General features: G+C 44.5%; 1 protein-coding gene across 2 annotated transcripts in view; it reads left to right on the top strand.

Annotated features, from left to right (window-relative positions):
- GRAMD1B (GRAM domain containing 1B) overlaps positions 1-23,125 on the top strand; it is a gene marked incomplete at both ends in the record, with an annotated part of 96,969 nt that overhangs the window by 54,850 nt on the left and 18,994 nt on the right. The window contains 4 exons of one of the 2 annotated variants that reach the window (XM_082330570.1): positions 9,131-9,341; positions 10,848-10,868; positions 16,720-16,740; positions 17,819-17,842. In XM_082330570.1, the coding sequence (XP_082186696.1) occupies positions 9,131-9,341; positions 10,848-10,868; positions 16,720-16,740; positions 17,819-17,842 (277 nt within the window). The remainder of the gene's footprint in view (positions 1-9,130; positions 9,342-10,847; positions 10,869-16,719; positions 16,741-17,818; positions 17,843-23,125) is intronic. The other variant, XM_082330569.1, reaches the window with a different exon arrangement.

Genomic DNA, 23,125 nt, shown 5'->3' with positions numbered 1-23,125 from the left:
GCAGTCTCTGAACGTGTGTGCACGCGCAGGCATGTATGCATGTATGTGTGTGAAAGACAGAGCCAAAGGACTGTATGCGCTGTGCTCAACACAGGTTTGCCGAGCAAATCTACCATCCGAGACATACACTTTCAAGGCAGATTAAATCTGGAGTCCATGTTGGTTGCTGCTGCTGCTCCTTTCTGTTTGGGGGACTTGAAAGCAGACAGCGTGACATCATGTTGCAGAGATGCTTCGTTTCTTTTCCCTTCCACAGGCTGATTCCTTTTTTGCTTGGTCTCCCCCATGCACACACCCTGCCCCTCCTGCAGTGGAATTGCTAAAGCAGCCTTTTCGATTGTTTGAAACAACCGATGAGCAAATCTGATTGTTTTTTTCAGCTTTCATTCCCCTCACCCCTCCTCCTTTTCCCTTTACGCCTACTGTCTCCCCCATCCCCCACCCCCGAAGGGGCAGTTATTGCTCTCATAACATCTGGGTATATGGAGAGAGGCAGAAGGGGGTTGAAGTTGGATGAACTGGCAATGCGTCACAGGAGGGCAGCTGGAGCTGCTGCAGAAATATGGTGTATTTGTTTGCCCATGTGCTCCCTTGCTTTTAAAAGGGCTCTGAGCATGCACAGTGATGTCTTGGTTTTGCTTTGTATTCCGCTCTGTGTTTATATATTTGCAGAGATGGTGAGGGACAGAATTTGTTTTGTGCCACTTTTTCAGGCTGTCCTCCAGAGTCTACACAGGTGGCTTTTTTTTTTTTTTTTTAAATTTTTTTTGGCAGGGGAGAGCAGTAGGAAACGAGGGCTCATTGCACTGTGTGTGTTTAGAGGCAGTGAGAATCTGATGAATCCTCATTCACTAAAAAATTGCTTTTTCTTAGATTACTGGCAGCTGGCATTGTCCTGTCATTCATGGAAATCACTGATTCAGTAAAGAAGATATATTCCTGTTTCCTTGCTTCATTAAGTCACATGCATCTGCAGGAGAACTCCTTTTGAAGCTGGTAGATTTAGGATGGAGCTTGTAATTTTGGCTCAGTAGGACAGAAGGAAACTTCAAGCTGAATCTCAGAGATGTATTGTACATCAGTGCAATAACTTTGGATGCCCAGCATTCTGCCAAGGGAAGCCCCCAACTGCCCGTGCCACTGAAAACCAGAAAGCTGGATAAAGCAAGAGAGAATATGCCATGTGGGGGGACAAGCCTGAACCAGGTCCTTGGGACAAAGTGTGTGGCTCTTGCACTGAGGGTGTCTGACTCTTCCTGGTATCGGCTGCAGCCCTTGGCCCTCTCTATTTTTAACTTTCAGCTGGACAGTGCTGCTGTATGGTTAGAGCAAAGGAGAGAGGTTGCATGGAGGATATCAGGGTGAGGGGACATGAAATTGTTGCGTTGTTGTTTTCAGAACGGTAAAGGGATGAAACATTAAGGGATGAGCAAAAGAAATCTATTTGATCCCAGCTTTGAAGATCACAGCATCTTCCATTAACTTATGAAAGCTGATGCTGATGAGCAGCAGGAGTGAGTGGGAGGATGTAAAGCTCTAGCTTTGTCTTCTGCTTCTGAGATTTACAATATCCCTGTCCACCCCCGCTTTGTCGCTGATAAGATGTGGTGTGAGGCTTCATTAGATGTTTAATCTGTGGTTTATAAAACCCCTGCTACAAGATTGGAATGTGTTCAGGGGGATGCTACCTGTGCTGGGGATAAAGTCCTGGGATGCTCATAGCCTTGCTGAAGTTATAGCAGGAGATGGGCAGGAAGGAAGAATGTTTGTGCTCTTCTTGAGGTAATCTAGGAGTTGTATCACACCTATGTCCTCATCCAAAAATGCACATGGATCTTTATTGATAGCTATTCAGTGCTATATTGCATTTTTCTTACTCTCCCTTGAAAAGATGCACATGGATTGATGTCGGACAGCAATATTGCGTCTCCAAACCATTGAAAGATTTTGATGTTAGCTTGGAAATAATGAGGTTTAAAATAAACACGCATGGATTTATTTTCATTTTGCTTTTATTCTTTGAGCTGTCAAGTTTTTAAACTTTTCTTCACCTCAGAGATGGCTTAACAGTGTCCTTCATTATTATATTTATTTTTTAAACAAAAGTTGCAAGCTCTGTTCTGTCTCAAGTTCCAGGCTCTGAGATTTTGAAGACAGCATCAGATATTGCAATTCTTGCTGTTAATTAGAAGAGCCATTGGCATTGCGGTGGGGAGGAGAGGAAACAAAGGCTGTATCTGTTCCTCCTTTGGAAGTACAGCCATAGACCGAGTGACCTGCAGGAGACCATGTTGGGGCTGTGTCTGAAACAGACATGCCGTCAGCTTCAGAGGGATGTGAAATTCTTATTTTGCATTATTTCCCCTTTTTCGCTTCCCAGATTTCATTGTATTATCCATCATACTTTGTTCCATGTGGTTTGTCTTCCTTTGGAACAAATGGAATTATATTAATTTGTGAGTGATGGAGTGGTTTAGTGTGTGATTTATAACACGTGTTGGTTCTCTGAAGATTAATGATCCTTTTTAAATGATGACTGTTGTATTATTGGACAGTATTATTAAGATCTGTCTTGTTCTATTTCGAAAGCATTTTCCAACTTTTTCTTGGGATTTTTGTAATAACTCCAAGTAAGAAGGGAGTGGTGGAGGGATTGTTTCAAACACAGCACAGTAGGAGTTTCTGTAAGATATCAGACTATTTGTCCATCAGAGTTGATAGTCTTGTCTCTAGTGGTAACCAGTATCAAATGATTCAGAGAAAGACAATGGCATTGTTAATAATACATTTGACCAGCCTTGCAGTGCTGTATATGGGCAGAAGGCAAATTCCTTCCTAACGCTTGCAGTGATTTGCTAATCCCCTGAAGCGTAATAATTGCATTAATTTTATCTCATGAATATGTAAACGTGCTATTGAATGTCATAGGAGGAGGACACCAAAATAATCAGAGGGAATCTTTGACAAGGATGGGCTTCTCTGTTGAAAACTAGTTGCTTAAAAAATGTGCAGAAAGTATATTATTCTTCCTATTCTTTTTAAAGCAATTGTCATGAAACACTGCTTGGTTTCTGTACAGTCCTACAGGTGTCATTGCTTTTTAATTTAATGCTTTCTTTTTTCTCTTTTTTACTGGGAGATGTAATGTAAGCATAGCATTTTGTTATTGCTTGTACAGCAATGGCAAGCCCAGGGAATTGCTTGAGGATATATGGAGGTTTTCATTCTTGGATTATTAGTCTGAAGTGAGTGTAGGTTGGCGATGACCAAAAGTTGTTACCATCTGCTTGCTGTTCGGTAGACTGCATAATGAGTTTCTGAATCTCTTCTTTTTCCACTGATGTCAGACTGTATCATAGAAAAGTATCTTTGTAGGCGTCTAATTAACCCCCTTACTAGCTGTTTCTGAGGAGAATTAACTCTTTTCGTACTACAGCTAGGCTTGAGGTGCTTTCTTGACCTTGTAGCTTTTTCAAGACTTTATCAGTAGAGTTCTGTTTTATGCTTGAGAATCTCCTTCATTCTTGTTTAGGAACGCATGTAAGCACAGGCTTGACTTTGTTTGCACAGCCCGTAGACTTCAGTGAGTCTACATACAGAGTCAAATATGTACTTAAGTTCTTTGCTGGTTTGGGGACATAATGCTCAGCACTTTCCGGAATTAAGCCCAAGATTTGCAATACTGTCAGTCATTTGCAATACTGTCGGTAACCCCAGTTTTGGGCCTTGAAGAGCTTACTGTCAGGTAGATGCTATGGGCTGCAGGGAGATGTCAGGAACTTCAGCTTTACTCTTCAGATTTACTCTTGTCAAGCAAGTTCTTTTGAGAACTGTGGTGTATTTGGAGGCTGCCAATTAGCTTTCCAGATCAGGACTTTCTTGAGGAAGTCCAGGGGGTTTAGAAGTATACTGCAGGAAGCGGTGTCATTGATCTGCTGTCTGAGAAGCTGGTGATCACAACGAAGGTAGGGAGCATTGTGTGCCTGAAGCTGGCACTTGTTTGGATGAGCTGCCCTGGTTGTTACAAATCCTTTGGTACTCTTGGTAACATAGCAATTACTTCTGGCTAAATCTAATTCACATCCTGCAACTGGCAGATTCAAATGGATTTGCTGTGCATTTTCTTAATCTGTGTGTATCACTACCTGAGAGGAGAACAACAAGCCGCTATTGTACAGCGTAGCTGCTGGGGCTGCGACACCGCGCTTCTGCAAGCTGTTGTGTCTGGAGGATGGCTGCTGGCTATTGGGGCATGTGTGATTTGGGAAAGAACTGTAGCAGGGTGCTTGTCTTAAGCCCAGGGATGGCTGTGTTGTAGTGGCAGGCAGAGTGACTATTTCAGAAGATCTGGTAGGATGGACAGACTGTCATGTCAATTCAGGCCTGCTTGAATGTCATTCGTGCCGAATTTATTTAACAGGCTTGAACAAAGTCAAGTTTCTTGTTGAGTTCTCCATTAGACCATTGCAAAGAGTCCTCAGGGGTTCCTTTATAGCTGTATGAATCCCAGGCCTAGCTTGTGGAGTACAGACTGTAGCCTGTCCCAAAAGCTACTGGTTGCTGAAGTCTCTGTTCACCGGCTGATCCAAACCTTTACAGGGAATATTCTGTTGGATGAGGAAGTTTGGCCTTTTTGTTTCTTGGCCTTGCATTCTTGCTTTGTGGAGTGTCCAGAGTAGGGTGCGACCAGGTAGCTTGTCTGTGCATTGCTAAATGTTTGTTCTTTTTCCACCACCTAAAGAAAAGCTCAGCTCTTCACTGTGCCGCTCCAGATATCGAGGCTTGTCTTCCATGCGACTGAACAGAGTTTGGCCTCCTCCTTGCCGTGTCACACTTGCTTATGTTATTTTTACTGCAGCTCCAGTCATAAGACGAGGTGTTTGTCTTAGGCATGGTATGAACATTAACCAAGGAGACGAACTCTGCCTTCTCTGCTTTCATATACTCTATGCAGGGGTTTCACCTAGGAGCAAGGGGCTGCTGCTTAGGTGGGCTTGTTTGTGTTCTGTCCCTGACTTAATGTGTTGCATCTACTAAAGGCTACACTGCAGGGGTATGTGAGGCCCTGAATGCGCTCTGGTCAATTAGGTCTGTAAAGCATTATTTATTACTATTATTTTTTTTCAAAGTGGGTCAAGCCGTTTTGGCATTTCAGACTTTGATTCCTGGTTCAGTTGCAGGCCTTGGTCACTATGGCAACTGCAGAAAGCGTTCGTCATGGCTGTGCCTTGGGTCTGATTCAAACTTCAGGGACTGAGCAGGAGCAGCGAGAATTTTGAGGGGCTCAGGGCAGGGGGAGGCGAGTGGGACAGAGCTGCAGGCTTGTGTTTTTTGTGCCCATCCTCGCTGTGGTAGAGACAAAAGGCTGAATTAACAGACTCTTCATGTTCTTCATTGTGTGCACACCCATGGAGTCCTTCGTGTGAGAAATATTCAGTATTGCCCAGTCATCAGATAGTATGAGGCAGATTCAGACCTCCTGAGTTTGATCAGCCTTCTGCCACTGACTTAAGGGAGAGCCTAAAAAGGCACCCTTGAAGCTATTTTTGTTTCCCTATCTCTGCAAAGATGATAATCCATACAATAGATGTTGTGTTGTACATACCTAACACAATACATATATACGGATTTAGTTTTCTAAAGCATGCCAGAGATGCTAAGTGACTGGAAAACTAACTTGGAGGCCAGAGTCTGCCTGAGATTGTGCTTGGCAGAGCTGGCACCAAAATGTATGGCTACAGTAGCGTGGACTGAGCCTGGACAAACATACACATGGGAGCTTTAAGCTAGTTAGTGCTGATGCTGCTCCTGTGTAGCTGCAGCAGTGTGGGTTACTCAGCCATGACTGAAAAACCCATCTGAGGAGCTTTGTAAGACCTTGGGTGATTAGCTTGAATTTGGCCTCCGTAGCTGCACGCTGCTTAGCAGTATCTCTGCTAGGCACGTTAAGCCAGTTTTGGAGCATGTGTGTGCTCAGAGTGTGAAAACTGAGAATGTGTCTTCCATGCCTGTGTGTGAGTGAGTGTAAATTGGAGCTAGTATTAATGTATTTATTGCAGTCCACAAAAGGAGAAATTTGTCTCATTTCTCATTTGATTACAAGTTGAGTAAAACAGTACCGAACTTCTTAGCAGGTTTCATCTGAGTTTCACATGCATGTGGTGCAGCTGTACCGTGGTTTTGAACTGGATATTTTGCGCTTTACTTCAGAAGCAATAAAAACTGAGTGCTCCTTCATCACTGTAACCTGAAAGCAAGCAGAACCTTGACTGAATTTGACTTGGTCTTTATAGAGCTGCTTGAACCTGAAACTCAGAATGAAACTTGCGAGTATGAACTCAGATGAACTGAAAATGAGAAGGAGGTTGTGTATGATAAACTCAGGTTTAGTAGAGCTGTGGAAGAAAAACGAGTATGTCTGATCAGACAAATTTAGTGCTGTGATATGTGACTCAGGACCATTGGCCTCAAATTCTTGCCCTGTATTTCCAGGTACCTCTCACATAAACCAGTTTATGTTGAATCAAGCATCCTGGGGGCAAGATTTAGGAAATGTGATGCAATGCCAGATAGGCAATAACACAGCATGAGGCAGGAGCAATTCAGCCTCAGAATTTAGAGTTCTTAACCGTAGGAATGGCAATTCAAAACCGTTTCCATCTCTGGAAGCATTGCTGATGTACTTCAGGTATTAGTACCATTTGCACAGCACCTTCTGCACATGCACGTAGTTGCTGATTACAATTGGTACACTAGGTGCAACCATGCTGGGTTGTTAAAAAAGTGTGTACATCTTGAGTTTAGCCAGGAGAAGTAGCAGCAGGAGGACATAAAAGGTGAAATTCCTATATTAACTGGATCGTCTGAAAGTCTGTGAAGAAACCTGATACTTTAGTACATTTCAATAAGCTAAAAAAACCCTGATAATTTCACTTCATGATATACCTAAACTGTTGCAGGCAATGCTTCTGGGAGAATGGTCCAGATCATCTTTTGCTCAGTCTTCTGTTTTGTTTCAAATATGATTTGGAGGGATTAAAGCTTGAATATTGCTACAGTTGCGCTGTACATGTAGTTAGTATTCGGTATTCCTGTACCGTGAGCAGGGAAAAGGAGGACGCAGTATGCTGTCGGCGTATTTCACTCATGCGATGTGCCATTGTTAGGGGTGAACTGTCAAGAAACGAGCTAAGGGGGGAAATTACTCTGCAGGTCTTCGCGCTGGAGCTAACTTGGGGTTTAGGTGGCATTTGAACAAGCAGCTTTTTATTATTCTGTATCTATATGATTCTCAGTCTGTTAAGTAGAAATAGGTAACAGAGTGGAGTCTGTAATTTAATCCATCTTACTGCTTACAGAACATTTTGCAAACCCATTTTCTCTAGCCTGTTCGTTATCTATGTGAACTTCCACACTTTATATTCTTGAAAATATCTTCTAAGGGTTTTCTGCGAAGTGCCGTGCTGCTGTTCTTGCCGATTGCAAGCTCATTGTGTGTATGAGTGTGAAATTTGATTCTGCTAATGTTTGCATAAGCAACTTTGTTGTATGTTTTCTGCAAGTTGTTTAGGGAAAGTTTTATCACTTGTGTGTTAACACAAGCAGTGAGCAAATAGAGGATAATTTATGAGACCAGTTCATCCAGTACTAAACCAAACCAAACTAAACCTGATAAGTACTGGAGGAGTGTACTACATTATCTACCCGTATCTACTAACTAACATTTGTAAAATTTTTTTGGCATCTTCAGAGGTAAGAGGTGGATACGATTTTTATCTGAGAATTAATGAAACCTCAGGCATGTATTCAACTTTTCTAGATTTTCAGAAAGGAAATGATCTGTTTTAACAAACTCACTGTACATCCCATTGTGAGAAGCAAACTTCAGTTTGCTGTATATAATTGGGCGTAAATTATAGCCCTTAAGAGTTTGATTGTACTAGCTTCTTTAATTCAGTCCCTTACAGCTGTAATTCCCTCATCCTTTTTCTATTGTCTGCTCTTCTGTCGCTCAGATGTGGCCTGCTTTCTAATGCTCAGAAGATAACGGGGTACCGTAACAACTCAGCATGGCAGAGTTAGCACAAAGTTCATCCCTGGATCAGCCCAGGTTCCACTGTAACCTGCAGGTTGCAGAGTTGAACAGTACCAGCTGGAAGGGCCTCAGAGATGTTTGGGCTGGTCATAAATAGATTTAACTGCTGAAGGAAATGAGTTATGTACGGAAAAATGGATGTAGCGGGTGGTATTTTGAAGAGTCTGGCAGGAAGAAGAGGCATCAAAAGAGAAGGAACAGTGAGGAAATCGGAGTTTTCCTGTTCTGTATGTAACAGGCTTTCTGATTTAGGTGTTAGGGCATTTACTGAAGATACGGCATGAGACGTTCCATTCCCCTAAATGTTTCATAATTTCCGTAAAACTCTGAAAGGTCTCGCTTTTCTCTATTATGAAAGGGGATTTTTTTTTTTTTTTTTTTTTTTTTTTAAATCGTGAAAGCTTTTATGTTCTAGCAAAACATTTTCATGCCCAACTCTAAATGGTGTGGGAAAGGATGGTTTGATAAAGGAAATCATGACTGCATCGTCTGTCATCATGACTGCGTTCCCAGTGCCCCATCATTTTTGATGATCTTTAATGGAGTGTTTCCTGAAAGATATGATTCCATTTTTGTGCATCCTGTTAAGAATAGTTACACTTGCTGAAATAAAATAAAGGAGGGACAGAGTGGGACTGTATCAAGAACACACTGTCACCTGCCTCATTCTTGAGTGCAAGTTTAGGTTTTCTAAGCTCAGATCATCATTTTAAACTCTCGGAGCCGACAAGAGAGAATGAGTTCATTGTCATAGACCTTCATCTGTGGTCAGATGAATTGAAGAGTGGGTGGAGAAAGACACTGGCAGGCCGTTGTCGTTCCCTCTGCCACTGGTAAATGATAACTGCCTACAGCCTAATTTTACTGGGGACATAAGTCCTAAGTGTGGCATTGGGTGCATTGCTTCAGGAAGCCACGTTTGTCTGCTGTGCTTCTGGAGAAATCTGCGGGTACCACTCTACCTCAAGGCAAGGGTGCAGTTGCTTTCTGTTTGACCTGAAGATTATTAACCCTGCTCTTTCTTTTTTCCTACAGTACTGCCAGTAACTCAAACCGCAGCACGCCTGCCTGCTCCCCGATCCTGCGCAAACGCTCCCGGTCCCCGACACCGCAGGACTCCCAAGGAGACGCCATGGTGGAAAAAGGCTCAGACCACTCATCAGACAAATCCCCTTCGACGCCGGAGCAGGGTGTACAGCGTAGCTGTTCCTCTCAGTCAGGCCGCAGTGGGGCCAAGAACTCCAAGGTAAGGAGCTAGCAAATGACTTTGGCCAAAATGTGCACATGTCCCCAGTTCTAAGCACTCTAACGCGGTATACTGGCTTTGTCCTGTGCCTTTTTTTCTCTGGCTAACTTTCCGCCTTCTTCCCCCATCATACTTCTGAAAATTCTCTTAACTGGGAGCCATCTGCGTAGGTCAGCCTTCAGCACAACTCTCTCATCCTTTCAGCGACCTGAGTCCATGAGTTGCTGATGGGCTTGTACTGCAGTTCCGTAATGGCTTGTGTAGGCTAAACTTCTTGCAGTCAAGGCCCTGTTTCCTTGGGAGACTCTGTGGGTTTGAGGAAGACCTTGTTGCATTTACTTTTTATCATCTGGATCATCAAGGGTCATGGAACAAATAAAGGTTCCTCTGTGCAGACAGCCTCTGAAGGGCCCATGCGTTTCTCCAGTCCTGTTTAAACCCTGTGTTGAGATGAGGTTCAAGTTGCACAGAATCACTTTGTCAATCCTCTGCACATTGCCTCCTACCGGTGCAGTATTATGACTGTCTTGGCCAGGGTAGATGATATTTTCCCTAGAAAGGTATGGTGTCTTTTGACCATATTAGAAACAGCCTTGTTTTCGCTTTGCTGTACTGAGGAAGCAGGTTTCAGGTTTGGTGACTCTTTTATTTTCTGTGAGTAGTGGGACCTGGTAAAACACACACAAGGGCCTTGGGAGCCAAACATAACCTTTGATTATAACCCTAATGTCAGCGGTGTATTATAAGATAGCTGTCAGGAGCACTTGTGTTTTTCCAGATTTTTGAAGTGAAATATTTCAGCCTGAATAGCTTCACGGTGTCACAGGCATAACTCTGATGGCTTGTGTGAAATGAGTTGTTAGATCTTTGCCTGATTTATTGCTGCGTTGTGTCACGCACACAAGAAGTGTTCATCCACTGGCCCACATTCACTGGGCTGAACTGATCTCTCGCTGCTAAGGGAGGAGTATGTGAGTTCAAAAGAGAGGGCGAAGGGTTTTTTTCAAGATGAATCATTTGAGACCCGTCAGTTCTGAGGTTGCCCTTGAGGTCAGACTTGCTTCCTGTGCACACAGGAACCTACAAAAACTGCCCCATGACAGCAGGACCGGATGAGACCCTCATGCATTATGGTGCCAGCAGTCTGTCCCCAAAAGAAAGTCATGCAGATGGGAGGCCGGCAGGATGCAGAGCACGCTATCTTCATAGCCACACTGGGGGGCACTCTGTCAGGGGAACAGTGTCCTTGGTGAGGGGGAATTACAGAGATGAGTTGCATTGCCCTGGCCCATAAAGTGCTGCGATTTAAGGCGATGGGAGTGCGATTTTTACCAACATGGTGACTACTAAAGCTTGACTTGAGTTCATGATGCTTTTCACAAGGAAGGGGGGATATAATGCTTTTTGTTGGGTCTGTGGGTTTTCCTTCTCTTGATTTGCGAGGTAATTTTTCTTCTTTCCTTAATTTCTCTCTTTTCATTCCTGCATGCTTTCTCTCCGATTAAGTCACACAAGCGCCTCTCCAAAGTAAGCCTTCTTTTTTCTCTCCTGTCCCCCACTGTAGAACTGTCTCATCACTCAGACACCCTCCCTGTGGTACTGAGCGGTGACCCCAATAAGGCATTCTCCTGGTGCGGCTGCGAGAATGTCAGCAAGAGCTCAGCCCCATGCCTGTAGCTGAGAAGCTGGTTTCACTTATATCACTGGGATCTCATTAATATTTGCTCACATGGTGTGAGAATTGGCCTGTTCATCACACTCCTTCAATTACTTCCAACTAATTTTAGCATTTGTTTTAAGGTTTGCTTTCCCTCTCCCTTGAAGTGAGCTGCTGTCTTTGCCAGGGAGAAATCTGTTGGCTTTGGTAGGCTGAACAGTGCCATAATCCCTTCTCTTTCCTCTCCTTACTTTATGCCTTTCAGAAACAAGAGTTGATCTCCATAACTTCTTGCCTGCTTTTTATGATGAATAGTAGCTTTGTGGCCAGTGACCTCAGCTTACTGCCCTTGCACGCTTTCCTGTGTGATGTAAATATTAAAGATCAGTGATTTCAAATGAACCCAGCTTAAACCTGTTAGAACAGACCTGTCCCAAATGAATTGTGAGAATTCATGGGCTCGCTCTGAAAGGTAATAAGTAGAAGATCCCTCTGTGGGTGCTTGGATTGGAGATAAGCTCATTTGAGATTTGATCTCACATCTCTATGCTACCCTCAGAAGAGTGTAAAAATCAGAAAGGCAGATGGGATGCTTATCGGACAAAGTGCCAGGCTGTTGGCATTTCCACACGTATACAAGTAAAGTTAAAACCAGAATGGCTTGGATGGCTTCATAATCCATGAAATCAATGCCTTGGCCTTTCCCCAGTTGATCCTTTAGATTTCATTCTAGGAAAGTTCTCAGAGAGCAGTGAAGTCTACAGTGCTGGCTTACTGTTTTTCCTTGGTCATAATGCCTCTTGTAACCAGCCTGACCTTGCATGATTGCTGGTGTCTGCTGGAAGCTTCTTTATGTCTTTTTTTTTAGACAGATTGTCTTGTGCTTGGTAACTGTAGCTTGGGTAACTACAAAGGAGGACTGTGGGACTAATGTCTCAAGTGAAGTGTGAAAGAAGTTCTATGGAAAATGCAGGTCTGGAGTAGCAGAGAGTCCTTAAAGGACTGCTGGTGATCAGAGGTGTGTGGGTCAGGACAGGTCATGGCTAGGCTATGGAAGGCTGGAGGCGCTTTGCCTAAGCTGTGGAGAGGTTTGTTAGGAGAGGGACTGGTGGGAAGAACATTGGTGGAGACTGATGTATGCATAAAATGTATGTGTAGCGGTACTGTGATGCACTTGCAGCCAGACCCTTGCTTGTCTGAGAGAAAAAACCAACAACTTTAAGACAATTACAGAAACAAGAGGGAAGTGGTCCTCAGATGAGTTCCAGTGCGAGGAAGCCGATGTGTAGAAGGAAGAGGATCCAGGGCTTGACCGCCGCCAGCCTGCGTCAGAGCCACCTGCCCTGCTCACCCACGGCCTGTGCGCAGGGAGAGCCTAAAGCAGCATGAAGGCTGAATCTCTTTTCTGTGCTCCGCAAGGTGGCTTTCTCTGGAACAAGTGAGGAACCTCAGGCGTAATAAGCCCCCTCATTCTCCCCATGCAGATGATGATGGTATCTGTTCAGGACAGGGAGAGGTTAGGAACAAAGAATTTAAGGACAAAGATTTTAAAATCTCCTTTCTCAGCCTCTTCTCCTCTCCCCACCCCTCTTCTGCAAGAAGAACGGTCTGATTTTCCAACCTGTCTCACTAATGAAATGAAACAGCTTGAGCCCATGAGTTTGATGCTGTGTTTATACAATTGCTGACAGATCTGCTTGAAGTCCCTTGCCCTCTTTTGTCTGTTGTGTTAATTGTCGTGCTGCAGTGTTGCCATCAGAGGGAGCGCTTCACCAGGAGTTTTTAAGCACTGGATTACATCTGTAGGAAGTCTTTTCTGGAGCTTGCTTTTCCATGCTGTCCACCAGTGTGGCATGGACCAAACCACCTATAGGCCTGTGTCAGCCTTAGGCTTTTACTGGCAAACACTGCTGCTTCTGGAACAGCTTTCTGAACTCAGCAAAAAAAACCTCTTTGCTAGCAGCCAACAATGAAATATGTATTTTTAACTCTTTTGCTCTTGGCCAAGGATAAAAGTGATTTCCTCTCCATTGCAAATCCTTCAGGTTCTTCCCACTGTCTATAGCTAATAATGAATGCTGAGGGTAAATACCAGGTTAGGGGAAAACATGAATTTTGATGTAGGCCCTGGAGATTGTAGAACAGTTTAAGTTGCAAGGTCTCTAGTCCAAGCCCCTGCACAAAGCAGAGCTGATATGCTTAGATCAGGTTGCTCTAAAGTCTTGGCTAGGCACATTTTGCAGACCTCTAAGACTGGAGATCCCACAGCCTCGTCGTGCCCCTGCTCCAGTGCTTAACCACTCTTGTTGTGAACAGGCTTTTTCCTTCTATCCAAATAGAATTTCCCTTACTGCAGCTTATGACTGTTGCACCTTGTCCTTTCAGTGTGCGATTATGAGAAGAGTTTGGCTGTGTCTTCTCACTTACCCCTCCCATTGGGTGGTATAATCCCCCCTTAGGTAGTAGGTCATGAAATTCTGGTTGTTTTGGATTGGGGTGAGGGATTTGGGCATAAATTTCATTGATTTCTTTGAGTTATTTGTCCATGGGCATTTAGAAGCCAGGTAAATAGCATAGATTTTGGAAGTACACAGGTCAGGAGAAGGGGCTCTGGAATCCGTTCCAAGCTCTGCTCTCACCCTGGTTCTGTGCCACTGTTTCCTCAGTTGTAAAATGGACTTAGGGGTACTTCTAGAGCTCTATGGCATGCCGTTCACTTGGCAAAAGATTTCCATTCCCCTGGAAGCAGCAGTATGTAGGAGTGAGTTGTGATCCTGCTCCCAGTAATGCTAAAAGGTGGAAACTTGTGTTGGCATCAAGTTAGCAGGCTGAACTTCGTATGCCTGATCCACTGCTTCCCATCTGCACTGTAAAGCTGTAATCTTCCATAGCAGTATATGCAAATATGAGATCATTAACCCATGAAGATTTAGAGGCAACACTATATTAATTAAAGGCTCAGAGAAAATATCCCATTTTTCACCGTCCTCAAGTTCTCCTAAGTTCTTCCTGGTTACAGCCACTATGTAACTGTGAACTCTGGTATCTGCTCCTATAGCATCGTCTCTGCAAATCAGTGACATCTTTTCCACTTCTGTGTGCAACTCCATTCCTCTGTTACTTATTTATTTTCTCTTTTCAGTTCTAATGCTTATGGTTTCTTTTTCCAGTATGACAGACTTAACCTGCTCAAAGTAAGAATATGTTTTTCCTTTTTCTTTCTTTTTCCCCCTCCATTATACTGTCTCTTGATTTTCACAGTTCGCATCCCCCTATATTCTGACTCTCAGTGAGTTAAAAAAAGGGTAAATAAAATTGAAGATAGATTTCAGGACTCAGAGAGTCTCCCTTCCTCTTTGGACTGCCTGTAGTCTGTTCCACCTGCAAAACATAGGGGTCAGGGGGAGGCAAAAGATGAGGCTTGGATGTCAGTATAATTGTGTGGAAGAGCTTAAGAAAGGAGAAGCTGCAGAGCTCCTTCACGGAGGAGCCACAGTTCGGGGACATTCAAATGTGAGGGGGGAAAAAAGAGTTACTGCAATTAATGTAGCAGAGGGGAATGAAATCCTGTTGCAGTGTGCTGACACCACAACATGTGCACCCTGATTTAGAAGACACAGTGACAGCAGTGTCTCTGTTTTCCGTATGCCAATTATAGTTTGATTATGATTTTTTTTCCCCAGGAATTTCTGAGTTACGCCTTTTGCTCATTAAGGCAGACAGATGGCAAAACAAATTTGCAGGAAAATCACTCCATCTTGGACCCTGTGCTCCTCAGGACAAGGTGGTGTGTACATGGGTTAAGATTAATTCCCCTGATCTTTTTTTTTTAGTATAGCTGAATTGCATAAGGCCTTTTTCCATGTCCTACTTGCAGAGAAGGATGACTTCAACCAGATCCTTTATGAATGGAGCATATGGCCAAGTATGGAAAAGTGCAGGAAGTAAGAGAAAATTCCTCTGGTTAGTTGATGAGCCATACTGTGTATTTAGTTCTTCAGTTCATATCCTTTTCCCAGGATTTGGGGAAAGGCCTTAGGGGTATTGCTCTTTTTTAACGTCAAACTTTTGTATTTTGGCCTGTGGCATATACTGTATTACTGTGCGGTTTTTCATTAGAGACCAGTGCAGTGAAACTGGCAGAAATGTCCAAGGTTGCAAGAGATCCTTCAGAAATGTTGACTCCGTGAACGAGATCCAGATGCCAGTAAGGTTGTCCACTGGAGTGGCATATAGGGAGCGTAGGAAACTGCAAGCAGGGAGGTCTAGGGAACGAACAGTGTAAGCAACCCCATGTCTTCATAGAAATCTCTGGTCCAATCTGATCTCATTAACACTTTGCACTTACTTTCCTGTGGTAAACATCCTGTACGTCGTTGGTCCTGTTGTGGGCTATCCCAGCGCAGATAGTTTCTGTGTTTCTGTGAATATGAACTCTGAGTGAAACTTCCACAGCCTCTGTTACAAGTTGGAGAACAGTACGTTTTCCTTCATATTCCAGACTGGGTATAAAGCTGTGAAAAATACTCCCAGTCCAAGGTCAGAAACGAGATGACGTCAAAGAAAGAAATGCAGGGAAATATTGCTTCTGTCCTTGTCTATTAGACTCAAGTCCCCCAAGTGTAATGTAGGCATGCCATTGCTGGTTGGGAGAGGGGGACGGGCACAGCTGTGTGGCTGCTGACACACAACGTGCCTGGCAATATGCACTGTAGCTGACCACTGTTAGTGGTGAAAGGCTACAGTGCCCCCCAGCTTCATTGCCCTGAGGTAAATCCACCCTAAAATGGGGGATGCCTATACATTCTGTCAGTTCTGCTCAATGTCCTGGCATTGGAAAGCCAGCCTGACTGCAGTGGGAGTGTGAAGCTTATTTCTTCCTCTCTCTGTGCAGATAAATCTCACCTCCAGCTGAAAATTGCCAAGTGTGATTTTCCAAGCTGAGCTAGCTTTTTCATACTAGCTAGCTCCAGTGTGACATGTGGCCTGTCCTCTCAAACCATCTGAAATGCCATGATGAGGACAAACAAAAAATCACATGTGCAGATGATGCAAAACACTGTGCACTGAAATTCTGAAAAAAAAAACCCCAACAAACAAACCAGCCTTTTTTTTTTTTTTTTTTTTTTTTTTTGCTTAGCTTTTCTAGTGATTTTCTTCAGCAGTTTTCCTGGCTCTATATGTGTCTCCCTTTTAAAATTTAAAATACTCTTTAAAGTTTTGCCTGATGGCTTTTGTGAGTAAAATTGTGTCCCTGCCTTCTGGTAGTTCTTCGAGGGCTTATTTGCACAGGGTCTGTTGAACGCAATGTGATTTTTGCAACCTAGCCAGCAGACGTGGAAGAATGAAGCCTCTAAAAGAAATGGCTGGCAATGATTATGATTAGCTCCTCTGTTGCTAGTGGGCGCTGCTGTTCTGCAAAAATGATTGCAGCATGCGCGCGTGAGTTGGTGTGTGTGTGTGCACGCATGTGGACATGCACACGTTAGCCTGAATTGTTTCCTATTATGGACTCGTGCTTCTGGATTTGTTCTTTGTTCCTGTAACTGGAAATAATTGTGTTAGACCACACTGTGAAATCCATTGAAAACTTCCGTTTAACCCCACTTTCACTTCACTAATTATACAAACCAGATTGGACCTAGTTTCTCTGTCCATCTTTCTTTTTGATCCTAAGATCTCTGTGCTAACTAATGCTTCTCTTTTATTTTGTCCTTACAGAAAAGCCAGAGTTGGTATAATGTAAGTACTCCAGTTTCTCTTGTCCCTGGGTGAATATGGGCCGGGTACCTGGGTGGGGGGAAAGGTGCAAAGGGGCTTTGCAGTGGCACTGGGGCATACTGACCATTTCCTAAAAGAGAAGATGGAAATGGCTCAGAACTGTCAAAGGAGGACTGACATCCTGAGGGAAAGGATGCCAGAGATAAAGAGCAAAAGCTTTGTCTTTTCAGTCACTCTTCTGATGATCTCCACATCCCGTACCTTCCAGTTTCCCAGCAGAGTTGGTCTTGACGTGGTGACAAACAGAGCTGCCACCGTGCAAACCCTTTGCATCTCTCAGGGTGGTGTGGGGCGAGAGAGGAATTATTTTCTATTGACCTCACAGAAACACAAACCATCTTTTGCTTCTGCCTTGATCTTATTTTCGTTCCGCAAGCACAAGTGGCAGTGTTTTCAGTACAAAGCTGGTGGTACAAAGCTGTGCAGATTTCCGCAATCACTGTCACTTTTGCACAGTTGAACCCCCACCCCTTGAGTGCTCTAAAGTAGATACCAGCAGTACCGTGATTTTGTAGGCAGATGCAGCAGCCATTCCATGTTCAGCAACAGTTCCTACCTTCCTGCAGCCTAAGACATTAGAACCGGGGATTTTGGCTGATACAGTGTGGTCAGATTTGACAGAGGCCTGAGAGGCAGCCCTATTTACTTGCTGTATATAATCAGCACCAGGATAGTAGCAAGGACAGGAAAAGATGTGATCTCAGAAGCAGAGAGAAGCATAGCAGCAAGGGCATTAAGAATGAAGTATAAACCACGGTAGCCCAAACTGGTGGAGAAGCGGCAGATAAAGGAACATGGAGTGAGGCAGTTTGGGCAGATGCACAGGCCCAACCAAGCTGCTGCAAAAATGTGAATCTGTGGCCGCGGCTAAAGGTGACTTGTGCTATTATGCCAAAGCTGCTTCTGACTGTAGCTGCCGAGATCCATACCCTGCTGCATGATGCTTTCCTGTGGTCTGCTTCTGTGGGTCTCTCGTGTTTTCATGTCCTTTCTATCTTATTTTTCTGTTCTCTTGTTTTTCCTCCATATGTATTTTCAGCATGAGAGACAGTACATCCGGAGAGTAAGCACTGGCTGCATTTTTTGTGGTTTACCCCCCAATTATTTTTGTTTAGAAAACAAAACAAAACCATATTCTAGTTAGTAGAGGCATTCTGGCCAGATAAAAGCAGCAATGTGGAAGTACGGATGGGCTGCAAACTCCAGGAAGGCAGTCAATCCTAATTGGCAGTACAATTAGCATTAAAAATCTGCTAATGCATGTCCTTGATATACTTTCCCTTCTTTGCCAACTCCTTCCAGGCAGGATGTTTCTGGCATTTGGACCATTCTGATTCTTCTATTCCTTTCCCCCCGAGAGCAGCTCTGGAAATGAATCTATGGAGGCTGCTCCTTCACAAAACCTTACAATTTCCTTTACTCGCTTTCCCCCGCTTTCATTTTACATAAACTTCACTATGCTCAGAGCAAACACCCTCCACATCGTTCTTTGTGCCAGTTCAGCAGCCCCGGGTGCCAGGCACTGTACAAACACAAACCCAAAATGTATTTCTTGCCTCAAAGAGCCCGAAGATCCCCAGAGCATCGGTGGTCAGAATGCCAGTTGTCTAAGACGACTTCAGTTTTTGCTGCTTTTAACTGGTCTTTCTGTCCTTGTAACACTGTATCCCTCTTTGCCAGTTAGAACCCTTCCTTTTCCCTCTCCTAGATTCCTTTTTCTCTACTTTTTCCTTAAGAAGCTACCAACCTCTCTCGCCTTGTGTGTTCTCCTTTTGATCCTACCAGTGCTTTTTGGGATTGGCATCCCTGCCAGATTGAGAAGTGGGAGAAAAGGGGTGAACCAAGGTCATGGATTGGTTTGGCAGGCCTGCCCTTTCTTGGTCTTGGTGTGCTTTCTCTGCTTTGCTTTCCAGAGGACAAATGCAAACTGGTCCAGATGCACTGTGAGATGTAGAGAGGAACACCAGTTTGAGAATATATATACTCGACCTTACGGGGTTTGCTTTGTGTTCGTGTCCTCATGGTGGAAGAGCAGACCATTGCTGGGCTGGTTGAGTTCACTAGCAGCAGGAATAAAAAGTCCTTGAGGTGTTTCTCATGTCTTTAGTGAGGAACTGCAGACATGGAGACTCTGGTTTGGAAGAACTGTTGCTCTTATGGACTGAAACTGAGCTTGTTGGTCAGCTCTGGTTTAGGCCCCACCCATCTATGCTTAGCCATCAGGATGCAGTTTGTGTGTGTTTGCATGTTGAATTATTGTTAATTGATTTATTATTTTAAAAATAATTCTAAAATATATTTTTTAAAGAAAGAATAGATCTCAAAAACAAATTTTCTCTGTAATTTTGTTTACGGAAACAGAGACGTGACTTACTCTGTAGACCTGATGTGCTTAGAGAGGTGGGAAATTTGTGTTTCACTTCCCTGACGACGTGAAGGACAAGGTTGCGCTGGCTGTGGGGGTGGTAGGAACTCCACAAGTTGGTAGAAGGAATTTGTCACCCAGCAGACGTCATTAGAATTAGAGACAAACTGGAGATATTTTGCTGCCAAAGGCAGGAGTTCTCTCCTTTGTTTTTCTCCTTCTCTCTGGGCTTTGGGTGAAGGGCCCTATTTCCGAGCATGGAGGAGCTCTCAGTTTTTGTGTCTTCAGGTCAGTGTACAGTTGAGGCACGGAGCCTAGCAAGTCTGCCCTGTTTTTTTCTGCCTACTCCTCTCTCAGTTGGACCGTTGATCCTTCTACTTTCCTGACTGTTCCTAAGTTAGGCTGTATGTCTCCAATTTTCCACAGCATTTCTAGCTGCCACTCCATGGCAAGGCTTGCTTCTGTAAATTCCCTCCTGTAGTCCCTGCCCTGGGTAGACACCAGGCATCAGGAGAATCTGCAGAGCATACTCCCAGGAAAGAGAATAAGATGATCTTGAAAAGTTAGAGCAAACACAGGTGACACCAGTGAAGAGCTGAGATTTATATCTGTCCACGAGCTTTTCAGTTTACTATTCCGATCCCAAGATCTGCCTGACTCTGTACTCCTTTCCTTTGTGTTTATCTAGGCACATTCCTTTCACCTGCCTTCTCTTTTGCAACCATGCTTGAATTTTTTTCTTCTTGCAGCTTCTCCCTATAACTGACCTGAACCATCCCCTCTTCATCTATGTGCAGGATAGCCCCAGACTGGTTAGTGGGGGAAAAAAATTACAGTGAAAAACCACTAATTGTCTCTTTCAGGTGTTCTTAAGTATTACTAGAAACATTTGCTGTCCTAGTAAGTCTGAAAAGATCAACAGGAGCACCGTTCTACCCATTTGTCTTTGGGAGAGCAAAGTCTGCACTGAGGATCACACAGGGTGGGACAGGAGCCCTGCACCTGCAGTTCTGCAAACAAATGCTGTGCACTCAGGGCAACTTTCAGCCTGGCTTGCAAGAGGTGAAAGTCTCAAATCCAGTCAAATGCAAGCAGGTAGCCTCGTAAAGGAGAGAGCCCTAGGTTTTCCTTTGGGAAAACTGCGGCAAAAGCCTGGGCACTAGGAGTTAGGACGTGGCTGAGAATCCATGGTGGACTGTGATGCTGTGAAGGGCCTTTCTTTGTGGAGACCTTTGAGCAGTGCTTGCAGCTTCTTAAGAACACCATAAGAAATCAGCCTTTGCTGGTCTCGGTGTGCTGTCTTTTTCTCTTGCACTACCCTCTTGAGACCTCGTAGGTACCAGAGTGGAGGGGGAAACTCAGCTGTTGGAAAGAGTAAAATGTTCCTGACAAAGACAAAGAAATTATGCATCAATTTAGGGAAAACATCAGAAACAGCTTTCCAATGGGTGGCAGCCTGAGCCTGACTCGGCAACAGCAATCATGTAAGCGGGGTTTATTGCAAAAACCCAGGCCCGATGATGAGCTAGCACGGTGTTGAACAGCCTTTTTTTCCGTCAATCAGTGCAATCATCTTTTAAGTTCCAGTAAGCATTTTGTCAGACTGTTTCTGGAGCAATGTTAACTCATTGTCTTTCAGGTATTTTTCATAGGCAATTCCCTTCAGATTTTCCATGATTTTGGGTGTATGGATTACCAGGCCTGACAGTTACTGTGGTGTAGAGGCACTAAATTAGAAGTGAGCTTTGGGTGCAAGCTCATGTGATGATGAATTCAAATCCACTTTCTACCCCAAATAGCCAGTGATTACTTTGAAGCTTCTTCCTCTGCTGTACATTCACTTTTAAAAGGGGTGGGGGGGGGGGAAGAAAGGAAAAAATCCCAAGAGACCAGACTGGGTTTGGAAGAAATGCTGTGGGACAGGTGGCCGGTTTCTTTGCTGGCATTAATCAGCATAGCAGTCCAGCTGTCAGTGGGGTCTAAACTCTCCCACACAAGCAGGGAATGTATTCTGTTCTTTTCCAGTAGTTTTCCTGTTCTGTCCAGAAGCAATGTAAATTTTCCCTAAATAGTTAAGATAAGGTTTTCCTTCCCCCTTTTCTCTCTGCCTCTTGCCATTGCCATCTCTCCTCCTCACCTGTTTTCTGTGCCGAGTGCTGTACAAGTCTATACCTTTCTCAGTTCTTGTGTTGTCAGACTTCCCTGTCCTGTCCCATCCCCCAGCAACAGTCGCTTTACATTTGCTGTCAGAGGATTTGTTCGTGTGTTAACAGGGAGATCCTACCACGGGGAGTCACCCTTTTCTCCCCATTTCCCCCACCAAGCCTCTCCACCCTTGCAGTGCCATCCTGTCCCGTCTCTCTCTGTTTGCAGTAGAGTTAATGTTTGCTGTCTCCACCTCCGGGTTAGCTCTTCCGATGACTTGTGCCATTCATCTCTGCAAAGGGAGGTGGGTGGGTGTGTAGACAGAAGCATCCTGGCAGGTTTTTTTTTTATTTTGGAAGTAATCCCATAAGCAGTTTCCAGCAAAGAGGGCCATTCAGTAAAGCAATGCATGTACCTCACAGATGTCTGTAATCCTAATTCTTTGTCCTTCCCAGGCTACAGAAATTTTGGTTATTGTCCCCTCATCTTGGGGTGGCAGATGGATGTACTGCTTCCTTCTAACAGGGCTAAACAGAGAGACCTGTATGGTGCCTAGCACCAGCAATGCTTTTGTGGTGCATCTGAGCAGACAGAGCACTTGTCAGGCCTTCCTGTCAGTGAGCAAACTGCAGTCACTGGCCCCGGAATGAAACAGTGGCTTTGCAGGGACTTGGTTGGTTGCTTGGTTGGGTTTTTTTTAGTTTGTTTCTTTTGAGATCTATGTGCCCAGTTGGTTAGGAGGAATAAGGATTTTACTTCAGTATATGTGTTTCCACAGACTCGGCATCATGGCTGAGCAGCACTGGTGTTGTGGTATGGACGTTTACCTGTGCATTTCTACACTTGAGCAGAGAGGTGGAGAGGCAGGGGACAAAAGCCAGAAGGATACAGGGGGTTCCAGCGCTCCAAGCAATCTTCCTGGGACCTGCAGGGAGTTCATTTGCTGGAGCCTGAAGGAAGCCCTTGCCCTTCATTTCCAAAGTGACCTGGCTAATGAATGAAGGAGACCTCCAAAGACCTATGTTTTTTGGGAGAGCTCAGAGATACATACAGGAGTAGTGGAGCCCTTAAGATTTCTAACTGTGTGGGTCTCACATGGCTGATTTCTCATAGCTATACTCTTTAGACTGGTCTCTCCTTACTCCCCTCGCGCCTCCCCCAGCACACTCTGTCCAGCAACTTTCCATTACAGGAAACATCTGCTGGGAGGCAGGGCTGAGCCTGGGTTACTGCAGGGCATTGGCCGACAGAATTACCCAGCTCCAGTAACTTAAAGCTCGTGCGAGTCATTTTGGTATCTTCCCCACCCGCTCCTTCCATGAGAAACGTTAACAAAGACCGAAGCTGCATTTCAGAGCAGAGAGGGACTAGAGAGGACAGCCTGAGGCAGGCACTGAAGGAATAAGAATAACTGCTTTTCTGGTTTCAAAGGGAAAAAAAAAAAAGGGCAGCTGAAGTCTCCAAGCTGTTTTACTATCCTTTCAGTTCTGGAAACTGCGGCTAGATCTGTGAATTACAGCTGGTCCGGTGGGGTCCTGGCAGTCGGAGCTATTTCAGTTGCTAGCTCTGGCAGTCCTGGGCATCGGGCCTCGGTTCGGAGCTGCACATGCCTTGCACAGACCTGCTTGGGACTGCTCAGGCTGTCGGCACTTTTACAGTGCTTCTTTAAGTGATGTCCACAGGAAGAAGCTGGTGAGACGAGCAGAAGAGCACAAAGATTGCCCGCCAGCACGCTTACCCTAATGAGCCACTTCTTCAGAGTCCACTGGAGAGCAAATCCTCTCTCAGATCTACAGAGGCTGCTAGGGCAGACGACCTGAATGTAAGCAGGAAGGT

This window comes from Platalea leucorodia (assembly GCF_965183815.1).
Source record: "Platalea leucorodia genome assembly, chromosome: 20".
NCBI classification, from domain to species: Eukaryota; Metazoa; Chordata; class Aves; order Pelecaniformes; family Threskiornithidae; genus Platalea; species Platalea leucorodia.
This window is presented reverse-complemented; position numbering and strand designations above follow the sequence as displayed.